Source organism: Vanessa tameamea, chromosome 10 (assembly GCF_037043105.1).
Source record: "Vanessa tameamea isolate UH-Manoa-2023 chromosome 10, ilVanTame1 primary haplotype, whole genome shotgun sequence".
NCBI lineage: Eukaryota > Metazoa > Arthropoda > Insecta > Lepidoptera > Nymphalidae > Vanessa > Vanessa tameamea.
This window is the reverse complement of record NC_087318.1, coordinates 9763300-9776629: the sequence shown is the minus strand read 5'-3', so window position 1 is coordinate 9776629 and position 13330 is coordinate 9763300. Positions and strand designations below refer to the sequence as shown.

The window sequence follows — 13330 nt, the reverse complement described above, 5'->3', positions numbered from 1 at the left end:
AATTGGGTTGAGGAAATTTACGACGCTTCATCATTAAAGCTTCCTTTGATTTTCGCGTTACAAAATATTTAAAAAAATGTTATTTTTAATTAAGAAATGATACCTTTCATCATAACTATTGATACGATCATTTTGCGACTACATAGCAAAAATATCTTAATATTGGTCGGTCGAGGTATTTTTTCCATACTTAATCTGAACTTGAGTCGGTCATGACATATTTTATAAATAACAATTACGATAATATGCGGCTTTTTAATATATTTACAACTCTTTCTTAATTATTAATTTTATAATTGTATGTAAATAATCAACAGGCTTTTGGAGTCCAAATTTATTTTAACTTTAAAAGAATGATACTATTTATCACTTTGCTTACAAACAATTTAATTGCTTATTATAAACATCAGTTCAAATATAAATATTTACAAAGGAGATTTAATTACGATATAGTAGTTGTGTTAGCCATTCTGGTCTCGTCCCTTGAGGCTTATATTCCGGTGGACTTAGAGCCAGCGGAGAAGCGGCATCTGCTAAGGCCACTGAGGACGAAGTTTCTGTAACAGCTATACTGGGTTTTCCTTTAAGAATTGATCTCAACTCCTCATTTTCAACAGCCCTAGTTCTTTGCAAATTTTCTCTAGTTTCTTTCATTCTCGAAAGTTGTTCCCTTAAAGTTCTATATTCTTCTAAAAACTTTTCCAGCTGTGAAGCTCGAAAGTCGAAATCTTCAAAAGGCTGGCCCGTACGTGAGTAGTCCCGAAGACCTGACAGATCCAAGAGTGGTGTAGCGGACGGAACAGACAATTGCTCCCTGGATGGTGAAGCTGGTAAGCTGGGGTTTCGACGCATACGGACACCGCCCGTGGAAAGATCTAAAAAACTATTTGACCGACGTCCACTCGAACCTTGTCTGCTTTTTTCATAGCTTCTTTCGATAAATGTTATCGAATCTCCTCCGGAACTATTTCTGCGACTACTTAGGAGCGGACTACGACTATCGCCATCTTTTCTTCGGGGTATTGTATAAAAATAATACGGATCGTGTTTAATATCACTTCGAAAATAAGACGATGAACCTAAAGCACTCATTTCTATCAGATCAGGATAATTCTTTTCACTATCACTACCAGATTGATCATTATCAAGGCGGTCGCTTAAACGAGGGCGCGGACATGATCGAGGATTATTATTAAACCGATTATTTTCTGAAAAAATCTCAACGTGGCCGCTTAAAATCCCCGCTGATTTGGAACTCTGCATTGATTCAGACGTTGCATCAGTTCTGTAACAAATTATATATTATGAAATAATTTATTTTAAATAGATATGTTGACAACAATTCTTTACTTGTATGCTCATCGATTATAAAAACATTGAAAAAATAATAGTAATAATTCTACGGTTACAATTGGTCCAATTAAGAGATATTTTTTTATTAGGAAAAGAAAATATTTGAACATAAGATACTAACAAACTTATTGCTTAGTCACGTTCAATTTATAGATGTATATAAGTTTCTATTTATTTTATCTCAAAACTTATCATCTATGAAAATCTTATAAAAATGCTATGTAAATCAACTAACAAATACCTTATATTATATTCACTCAGTCGTGGTATGTGCAAATCTCGTACTATCTCCCCAGCGCTGGTAGACGACGGCTCTATGTCCGCTCGTCGCCAACGTGCTCCGTCGGTTGGTGTAGACTCCTTTCGGTCTTTTATTTCATTACGGCCATATACTTCATATTCGTCTTCGGGGTCATGTGAAGGTACGTTTCTATAGTCGCCTCGTTTTCGATTAATATCAGATGTGACAACTCTAGAAACATCTTCATTTGTTTTTGAATTGGCTTCTATTTTTTCGTAACTATTATCATTATGGTTGGATGTAACTATTTGTTCATTCCACCTATTTATTTGTCTCTTTTTACGAGTTTCATACGCACATAATACTATTAAACACGAACTTAACACTATTACCGCAGACACTGCCATTCCTGCCATGAGTGCCTTTCCCCCAAAACCTTTATTTTGAGGTTTCTTTTCTATTATTAAATTTAAAACTACTTCTGCTTTCCCAGCTCTATTTTCTGCATTGCATGTATAAAAACCAGAATCTTGTAAGTCTGCTGAACGAATGGTCAAATTACTTGTTTGTCCCTCACTGCGTAATGTAAATGTTCTGCCTGAATTAAAATTGGATGATAAAGTGGTATTTGCGAGAAGCCGTCCGGCACGCACCCATCTTACTCTAGGTGCTGGCACGCCATCTACTTTACATACCAAAGTGACCTCTTCTCCTTCTACTCCTTTAAAATTGTTTGAGCTCACTGATACTTCAGGAAGACACGCAAAATCCTCCAAATCAAGACGATCCCATGATTGTAACATTAATCGTGCCGGTAGAGCGCAGTCGGGTACAACAGTTGAGGGGACGTTTTTTCTTATCATCCAGTCTCTCATTGGTCTAAGATCGCAATTACAATCCCACGGATTACTTGCAAGCTCTAACCCCTTTAGGGATCTCAGAGGTGCTAAAACTGCAACATGCAGTACATGAAGTTTATTTTTACTAAGTTCCAAGTACTCTAGAGAACCTTCCAAGCCTTTGAATCCACTTGGATCTATTTCTGATATTTTACAAGAACTAAGAGTTAATCTCACTAAATGCGGCAAGGATGAGAAAGACTCACTCTTTATTTTTGTGATCGGGTTACCACCCAATCGAAGTTCTCGTAGTTCAGGTATTGATTCAAAAGCATGTGATGGCACAGACTCAAGGCGGTTTCGAGAGAGGTCAAGCTCAACCAGATTTACAAGAGCGCGAAATGCGTTTTGTCGTATTACTTTCAAGTTGCATGCAGATAAATACAGACGCTGAAGATTAAGTAAACCTGCCGATGAAAAAGCATCGTCACGTAAACTTGTTATTCGATTTTCCGTAAGGTCCAGTAACTGTGTGGTTAAATCTAGACGCGGTGGGACAGCGTTGAGTCCAGCGCGAGCACACAGAGCGGACTCTTTCCCGCTCCGCCACTTGCATTCGCAATGCCGAGGACATTCGGCGGAGACGGCTACCGCCAACGCAAGCATCAGCAGCACCCACATTCCACGCGCCTGTTCAGCCTGCGCCACACCTGCCGTCTTCACTGCCGAGCGTCATTCCCTATACGACCACGATCCTGCAAACAAAGTTCTATAATTATTTAAAATTATGCGATGAAACGTATTCTGATAATTTAGCTTGATATTTTACAACTAATATATCTTGGCGCCGTCGTTTAAATTAATTAATTGGTTTAACTGGTTACAGAACAAATCATATTATTACATTATTCTATAGATAATTATTATAAAATCGCATTTAACATGTATTTTATTTTAAAGAAATTTAAAGTGTTATACAATCTGGAACAATGGCTCTATATTAAATTAGTGTTACCCGCTTACTTTCCATATCACAAAAGATATATCATTATATAAAAACGATAGAAAAAAAAACTCATTTCAGTTTTGCTATTCTGAAAAAACTCACTTCGTACCTTATGAATCAGATGACTTGATTTATTTTATTAAGTTGGCCAGCCTGTTGCTGTACAGTACTATGAACATCCCTATATGCAATAACTGTATAACATATTTACTTATTTTTAAACCATTGTCACTTGAAAATTAACCGAATGTTATTAACTTACCGGAAGTTATATATTTAAATATTTCATGTTTCTGTTACGAAATTATTTATTCGTAACCCACTTATTTCTTGTGAAAACAATTTAAAAATGAATTTCAAGCAAACAATGCCGCAGAATATTCTCGAATTGGGTAAATATAAAAGTAACTGATTTATATACGAATTTGTCGATATAAAAAATATTAAAATTGTTTTATATATGCAATCATACTTTGAGCAAGTCAAAAGAAATACAATTTAACATCAGTGATAGTGATAATTACAAATTTCCCTATATAATATACAAGTTAACAGTATCCATAGCCGATTCCAAATCAGTAGGAGTAAAAATTAATAAATGTCTTTGATATTTAATTGACATGACATCTTTGGTCGAATTTATTTAATGACAAGGCTTTATGCAATCCCGCCGGGGAACCACTCATCATATATTCTACGGCCAAACAGAAATACTTAGTATTGTTACGTTTGAAGAGTGAATAAGCTAATAAGTGTGACTACAGACACAAGAGACCAAGGGACATTGGTTAGCTAAGATATTGTTAAAATTTTACACGAAAACAATGTCTATTGCATTAAAGACCACTTACCATTAGACCATTTGACCGTTCGTCTACCGGTGCCATAAAATAAAATTATTAATCCACGCTTCTACAAACCTTGATCCAAAATTAAGTCAAAGTAATATTATCGACACACAAAATTACACGGCACTAATATTTATTTCTTACAGCTATAAATATAGGGCAATCTAAATGGAATAGTGTAGTCTAATTATAGCACAAGACATTTAAATACGTAACAGAACTATTAAATAAAAAAAAAATCGATAACCTGGATACTGTACTTGGTCTATAATTGTTTTCATTTTGTTGACCAAGTTCATTTTTCTTCTTGGTACCACAGATTTTAAATAATAAAATGTATTCGTCGGGCAAACACTAACTCACCTCAAGATCTCACTGTTGTTAATTCATGGAACATTCGCAAAATCTGCAACAAACGATAAAAACACGATTAAATTCTTACAATATTAACGTCCAAACTTAATTTACTACAAATATATCGATAATATTATCTGCCTTATAATATTCTAATGCAGAGTCAGTTTAATTAAATTATATTTATAGATAGGCCAGTTAAGGAAACTTGGAAAGAATCATAATCAAAATATTATTTATTCAAGTATCCTCTAAGAAGCATTTAATTCTTCATGTTAGAGGATTAAATTGAAGATTACGGTTCAAGATGTACATTCTGTCGAAAAGAACTCCAAAGAAACTCAGTATGTGAAAACATTGCGATTATATGTATCCTACTCAATCAAAAAGAGTCCTTAAAATCACTTCACAATTGGTTGAGATACTTTTTACGTAAGATGTACACCGTTTAAATGTACAAAAGGAGATTTGTTCTGCTTAACTTTGTCTTCTAAAAGACAAATAACAGTTTCTTAAATGAGCAAACTTAAAAACCGTATATTCATTGCAATAAAAAAAAAACAAGAATATTAAAGATTATAAGAAACGTCGGTTACAAATCAATTTTTAAAATAAAATTATAATAATGTACATAATGGATGAATTCAATGATATACTAATTTGTTATTCTATCAGGTCAACGTCGAATATCAAGTGGATACAATATTCCTTTGAAATATGGAGATGATAAGAATATTTATTATAATTCTTGTGCATTATCTTTTGTCAGAGATATTATAATTATATTTGATATACGTTTTCTAAAAGAGCTTCAGACGGGCCAAGGTCCTCAGATGGGTAAGCACCACTGAATTTTCATTTATTATTCATCTTAACGTATTGATGATCAAGGGACCAATCGCGAGGAGACCTGCCTAAGGATTGGATGCAAATTTGCCACATATGTAGCCATGAGTCGCATGGAAGGTGTATTTTGAAATAAGACTTCCAAAAACCTTATCCTCAAGAGGAGAGTAGACCATAGCCCAGCCGTGGAGAACATACTTTTCGGACTATCGCCTTAATTCTCGATTTAAACCTTGAGGCACATGTAAGAATCAATCGATATAAAAACTTATTTTCGCTCTCTAAGAAACGTGATAGCCAATCGATCTTTCTTACGTTACAAAATACCGTCAGATTTGAATTGCTAATAACTACAAGTCTAATAAAGTTAACGACGGTTGAGTCCCCAACGAGTAGATCATGTCTGTATGAGTTCGTAGTGCAGCATTTGTTCTACCTGTGACACCCTCGGACTAAGATACAGTACATGTTTGTGATTGTTTTGAATTTGCATTGCGTAAAGTTTTAAATTAGTTTATGGTTGGTATATATTTAGCGAGGATTTTGATTCAAGTATCAAGTATATGTTAGTACAGTAAAGAGCTCGCAAAGCCGTAATAGAACCCAAAATCCGATATCAAACCGAGATATCAAAATTATTTGCTAGAAGAAAGTAAAGATCAATACTATAACAAAATTTAAAAAAAAAAACTAGTTGTAATCTCATATGACTGGTCAGTATCCTCAGTATTATAGATAAAACATATCAGAAGAATGCTGGCGTCAAAAATAATACAAAAAATTAAAAAGTCTAAGGTCGAAAAACTACGAGAACTACGACAGCGTCAAAAAGAAAATGAAAATACAGCGCAAAGCGATTACATAGCTGGCCCGTCGGGCATACAGCGTCCAGCGAGAGTCCAAACAGCCACGGATCATGCCGACGTTGGAAGACAATACAAAAAAAAAGTAAAAGAGATTCGTAATTAAATGTCATATGAAAAAAAAACACTTGTTATGATTTAATTATGACCTTTTCAAAACGAGAACGCAAACCCGAACCGCGCATTTATTTTATTCGCGGATTTGTATGAGAAATTATTAATGTATAATTATAGAAAATATACATCATTACAGCCTGTGAAATTCTAAAGGTTTTGTAATCTATGAAAATGAGAACATTCGAGAAGATGAAGTGGCAAAATTATGTGCGACGTAGTCAATGACAAAATTAACGATCCGCGCTTTCCCTTCAGCCGCAATTAAACACAAAAACGAAAATGTGATTATTGTAATAGAAAAAACCTTACGAGAACACGTTTTCGTTTTGAATATGACAGTAATTGCTTTTAATATATTAGAAGTGATACATATGCCATTGTTGTATATAAATATATATAGCCTGTTCACGTTTAAATCGCTAACTGATTTAGATGAAAATTGGCTTGGAGATACTTTGAGTCCTGTTGAAGGACATGGTTTTTTTTTCATTCACCCCTCTAGGGGATAAAATGGGGGCTAGCGATGTGCTATAGGTAAATTTGTATGAATTTCGTTCGGATAAAGCCTCAGCTAGTATTTATATATATGCTACTTTCATTAACATAAATCCGTACAACTTCGCTGAGCGTTTGTCGTAACTTAGTGCTTATTATCGAGTCAAAGGGTTTTGCTTTTAGTAATATCTCAAATATAATAACATTTTTAATACATTATTCTGACAATACATGTTGTGTTTTTTTAAAAAAACATTGTTAGTGGTGGTTTCCCAGATGGGATTTTTAAAGCAATTCTAGATATAGGTATTTACAATAAATACTTCTTCGAAAATTAATATAAATACCATTCTGTATTTTTTATTTAAAACAGACTGGCAATCGACCATTGTAAGTGGTCACCACTACATTGCCATTGATACTATCACATTTATAACCTAGGGAACTAAGTTATAATGCCCCTTGTGCCCGTAGTTACTCTAAGTTATTAAGCCTTCAAACCGGAGATCAACAAAATTATGTATTGCTGTTTGGCGGTAAAATATGACGTAATGAGTAGTACTTGCACAAGAAAAAAGAAAACGAACAAATATTACTATTATCATATTTTAAATATGAACTCTGTAAAGCACGTTCTCATGTTTTTATCATTACCTAGCAAGATCTAATTTGAGCGAATGAAAAGAATCATAAGCATCCCACAAAAGTATTCTTTTTTAATTCATCGAATACTTTGTTCTTCATGTTACTTATAGACAGGTATTCAATGTTAATTATATATGTATATGACTTTATATTAAAAACATTATTTATAAAGATACAAATAATACATACTAAAAGTACATAATTAAATGCTATTCCACAAGTGAACACAACATACCCAACATAATATTAAGTTCACCTAATTATACAATTTTAATTAGACGATTTTTCCGCCCTACTTTAACAATAAAAAATTTCTATTTCAACTGTCATTCAAATGAAAAAAAAAAGATAAATTATTACAAGATGTTAAGAACATATTCATAAGAAATTTAATACGTTGTTATCTCCACGGATTTGACGTTTTGCAAGAAAGATAAAATATTATTGTGTTTTAAAAAAAAATAACATTGAACTTTGTTACATCAAAGCGAGAAAATAAGAAGTTTTGATATGAATCCATACAATTCATACGTCTTGTAATTTTATCTTATCTGACAACGAGTCTAATGTATACCCTGTTCAAGTTAGCTTGATCTTTTTGACAGACGGGCCATTGATGGGAAACAGAAAATCCATATTAATATTATAAATGCGAAAGTAACTCTGTCTGTCTGTCTGTCTGTCTCGCTTTCACGCCAAAACTACTGGACCGATTTTAATAAAATTTGGTACACAAATAGTTTAGAGCCTGAGAAAGGACATAGGCTACTTTTTATTTGGAAAAAAGGGCTGTAAAGGGTTGAAAAGGGGAATGAAAGGTTGTAAGTTGTTGAAAGTATTGTTATTTTTAGAACTAGAAGCATAAAACTTATATGTACACTTATAAACTAACATATCACGACACCCACTAAGAAGCGAATTTTGGAAATTCTACCCCTAAAGGGGTGAAATAGGGGTTGAACGTTTGTATGGAAGTCCGTTATTTTTTAAGTTGGAAACATGATACTTTTAGGATACTAGGATACTTTTAGGATACTTTTGAAGTTAGAAGCTCAAAATTTTATTTTTGGACTACCGATTAAAAATGTGTTGATTCGCATTAAAGCTTTTCTGGATATTTTACCCAAAGGGCTGAAATACACACCAATGTGGTATACAAAGAAGTCTTACATTAACGTAATATTTTAAGTTATTTTGTAAATATATTCATATTCTACGCGAGCAAAGCCGCGGGTAACAGCTAGTATAACATATATAACAGTCGATGGAAAGATGGAATGCGTAATTCAAATTAGAATTCTTTTTTTTTTAAACCCCAACCACTAGACAAAAAAAAAGGAATCCCCTTTCAGCCCCCCCGTAACAATAACTTAACAATGATCTTTAATAATGTTTTTTTGTTATCGGTATTTGTAACAGTTACTGCCTGTTATTCGTGTCCCTAGCGTCCGACCGATGCAACATTGTACAAGCGTCTATTATTTTCAGTGTTTCTATTTAAATTTTACTTTGAAGCAATAAAAAGTCTTAAAATTTTCGGATAGCGCTCGAATCTTTAGAGACTTTTGTATTATACGTATTTTTTTAAATATTTTTACAATTTTTAAAATCATTAAATTAAGAAAATAATATGTTCGTCATTGCAAAGTTATGTCTATCAGAAAGAATTATATCTGTCAAAAAGATCAAGCTATCTTGTACAGGGTATAATGATTGTGATTAGTTATATATTTTACATATTTTAGAAATAATATACACACAATATTCATACTTTAAGTACTAAGTGCATCTTACTTTTAAGCTGAACGGAAAATATATTTCGTTTTCTAGATATTCGTATTCGTCAAGAATAACAAAGAAGTCACATTCATTACTTTCGTATGTCTGGGTCTAATGGAGGCTTATTTGTTGAGCGCTATAAGCCATGACTTGGAGTTACCCTGCATCAATGTCTACTGTTCGAAGCAATAGATAAATACATATGCTATATCATATTGAATTGATTTTAAATAAATAGTCTATTCATTTTTTAAACCATCTCATGCAATACTACTATATTTTCTAAGATCTCATGTACGTGTACACTGGTTTACTCAAATTTCAATCTGATCTGGGTAGAATAACAGTGTGGTACCCACTCAGATGCACAACGCTTCACTTCCACGATCCATCTTTGTCATTGATATTTTATTTTACTTTATTTAAATACTTTTTCCCTTATTCTTGTCTGTTTGAATAAATATTTAAATTATACAACAGGTAAAGTTTGATTATACCGAAACAATTAAATTAAAATTAGTAGAGATTTATAGGTTACCTTTGCTAACATTGATATCGGAATCTCGATCTTACTGCTTATAAGTAATTATAGAATTATTTGCTTAATCTATATATATATATATATATATATTACTAAATCTCCTATCATATCATAATACATAAAATAAAATTCCGTTCAATATTTATGTACATCGGATTCACATAATATATCAATGTTGGATACTTGAAGCTATGTGGAGATTGTTATTCGATTTACGAGAAAATCTCTTCAAGCATTTAAAGAGATTGTAGGACTTTGTTTACCTATTTCGCTAACAGTCCCATATATTTATTTTACAGCAAGAAAAGCCTCGGACTTGTATCTTAATATTATCGTGCCGTTTTATTATTTCGTTTCTTACTTTTCCGATTTCTTTCTCTAGCGGCATTTATCTTTTACCTTTTACCTTTCACTTGTAATATATTAAACATAAGTAATAAAGTATATAATTTATTGCTTGAAATATTTCACGGTATATATAAGCTGAAACAAATGAGAAAAGCATAATAATTCTCCCCTAAATATATAATTTATTGCCTACGCATTATTAGAACGGTTCCTGGACGTTAATTTGTTCATCAAGTAAGTGTTAAAGGACTCACATCCTTTAAATGAAACTGCATTAACGTCATCTTTATATACAGCAACATTCGCGTGTAACTTTGGAATAAAGGGTCATTCCGTTTGTAATTCTAATGCGCCCTTTATAAAACACGCCATCGCGTGCTCAACATGATACATGACTACATGCTACAGCCAACACTAAAGGTCCTTATTTTCAATAATTTTTTGTCTCTGTTTAGCCGACTTGTTGCACTTTTTAGTGTTAGCTTAACATATATTTCTTTAATTAAAAATTATGTCTTTGTTAATGATTTATATCACCATATAAACCATTAGTTTATAATAAATTAATTAAAAGTATACTTTTTACAATTTTAGTTAAATACCTCTTTAATAATTATAAAATATCAAAAATTAAATCTATTAAAATCCGAATCGTTTCTGAGTTTATGTTAAGGATAAAATAAGTGCTTCGTTCCCCCGTCACGACAGCAATAAATGTTAATATAATAATAGCATTAGATTAAGCATTAGGTTTATTCATTTGTAAAATATTTTCTTAGAATTATTCCTCGGTTTTTGTATTGCTAAATATACTCGATGTACTCTGCTCGAATTTTATTCATAACATAAAAAACAATAGTCTGTCATTAACGGTCCCTGAGATTTAATGCCCATTAAACAAACTTAAGGCGTCAGACCTTCGAAAACGAGCTGGCTTCGATGATACTCTTCGAATATATTTTTCTAAACGTGCCGCTGCTTTAGTTTCTCTGATATGAGAATTATATTTGATAGTACATTTACATTTCCGCGTTAGAGCAGCGTGGAATTAACTCCGAACCTTATGCTTAAATGGAGGGGAGGCCTTAGCTTAGCATTTACCAGCAGTTAATCTAATTACTTCTACTATTACTACTACGTACGCTCGTTCCTCGTCAACGTTATTATTAAAGAGATTTAATGTAGGTCAATATTTTGGTAAATATGTGGAAAGACCATTGTATTTTATAAAGTAAAATGTGTATAATTATTGTAGTCTTGCAGTGTATAACAAAATGTGATGACGTCATACTGACCGATTTTGGCCATTGCGGACAATATCAAGGACATGCGTTTTCCTCAGACTGATCTGGTATTCGAACCAAGGACTTTAGTACCTACGGCCTTATATACAGGCACTAGACCACCAAGAGAGAGACTATCAAAAAAAGTAAAATATATTCACAATTCGAATTGCAAAGGTGCTAAGCCAACTAGGTATGACCGGGGAGATCGCTTGGCGTACCCTGTTTGTATTAATGTAATTGTATGTATAATAAAACCCTAATTGTACCCGTGCCAGGTCGAAGCTCGAGGCTGCTAGATTGTTATAAAATGTATGTTTCAGATTTCGTTGTACTCCTCAACAACAAAACTTATTGTAAACCTGATTTAGATGTTTGTACTCTTCAAAATATAAAGATTCATGTTTTTATTACATGTTCGTAAAGTTTACTTATTAGTTCTCGCCCGCAGCTTCAAGGTTTAGGGGTTAGTCTTCAAGCGTTAAGCATCAAAATAGCCTGTGAGTTCAAGTTTGTTTTAAAGGAATTTCATCAAATTCTGTTCAGCTGTTTCGCAAGTCAAAAGCAAGAGATAGACAGTCAGACCGAGTTACTTTCGCGTTTATAATATTAGTATAGATCCGTCTTTACTGACACTGATAGAGGTATAAAATAGAAATATCTTTTTACTTAGGTATTTTATAGGATTTTGTACATAAATCGTAAATCAGATACAAATTATCCCGAAATACTAAAAGTATATAATTTATACAAAAAATGCTATAAAAAATTTTGATAACAAAGAAAAATTCTAATATCAGTATTTTTAAGTACAAAAACATGTGCAATGTCTAAAAATTAAAAACAAAAGCAGAAATAATACCGAAAAGTCTATATTGTATATAACCAATATACGTCACAAATAGATGTACCATTGAGAGTTAGATCGTGATACCAAAGACTCTGCTGGCAAAAAGAGAGTATTCTTGCATAATTAATATAAACTTATATGGCAGCTTATAAGCATTTTATTACTGGGTGTAAATAATGTTTTTTTTTTATAAATTAATATTTAAATCCTGAACTAAAATATACTATCAAATAATTATTTTGCCCGACTTATCGAAAGACTCAAAACTCGCACAACGCAAACTCAGTCGAAGCACGTCATCTTTAGGTAGACTAGACTCACAATGACCGAAATATATTAAAATGTTTGCTTATTCAATAAACAATTAATGCAACCGCTTTGCAATGCTTTGCAATGGTATCTGAGCAAACCAAGTGTGGACGGTCAACAGAAACATTTAAATATTCGACTTTATTGATAAAAAACCCATAAGAGCTCAGAAATACATTTTGCATATAATCGAATACATCATCTTTATTTACAAATTGCTATGTTCGGAGAATACGCAATCACGCAAAATGAAATGCCATCGTTACAAATATGTATATAACAAGAAAAACATATATATTATATATCCAACATATATATTATATATTAAATAGCACAATAACTAACACGAAATATAAAGTAAAAACAATTGTTAAGATATTTTATAAATAGTACTTAAGCACGAATTCGTGTTACTAATATTCCGAACAGTCCATGTTTTCGCTTTTATTAGATATAAATAGAAAATTTAAAGATCGAATACGCTTAATGTACTAGAATAGAAGACTGCCTACAAAACCTTCTGACCTAGATTCTTCGGCAACACGACATTCGTGTCGCTGCACTTTTAAAAACAGTCAAGTTCGAAGCGCCTTTCTCGTTTTGTACTTTATAC

At 32.5% G+C, this 13330-nt stretch overlaps 1 protein-coding gene across 1 annotated transcript in view; it reads right to left on the bottom strand.

The window, feature by feature from the left end:
* Positions 1-319: 319 nt before the first annotated feature.
* LOC113404031 (uncharacterized) overlaps positions 320-13330 on the bottom strand; it is a 55390-nt gene continuing 42379 nt past the window's right edge. Inside the window, exons 2-4 of the mRNA XM_026644769.2 lie at positions 4651-4693; positions 1595-3188; positions 320-1285 (exon numbers count right to left, since the gene is read on the bottom strand). Of these exons, the coding sequence (XP_026500554.2) occupies positions 439-1285; positions 1595-3114 (2367 nt within the window). The 5' untranslated portion in view covers positions 3115-3188; positions 4651-4693 and the 3' untranslated portion in view covers positions 320-438. The remainder of the gene's footprint in view (positions 1286-1594; positions 3189-4650; positions 4694-13330) is intronic.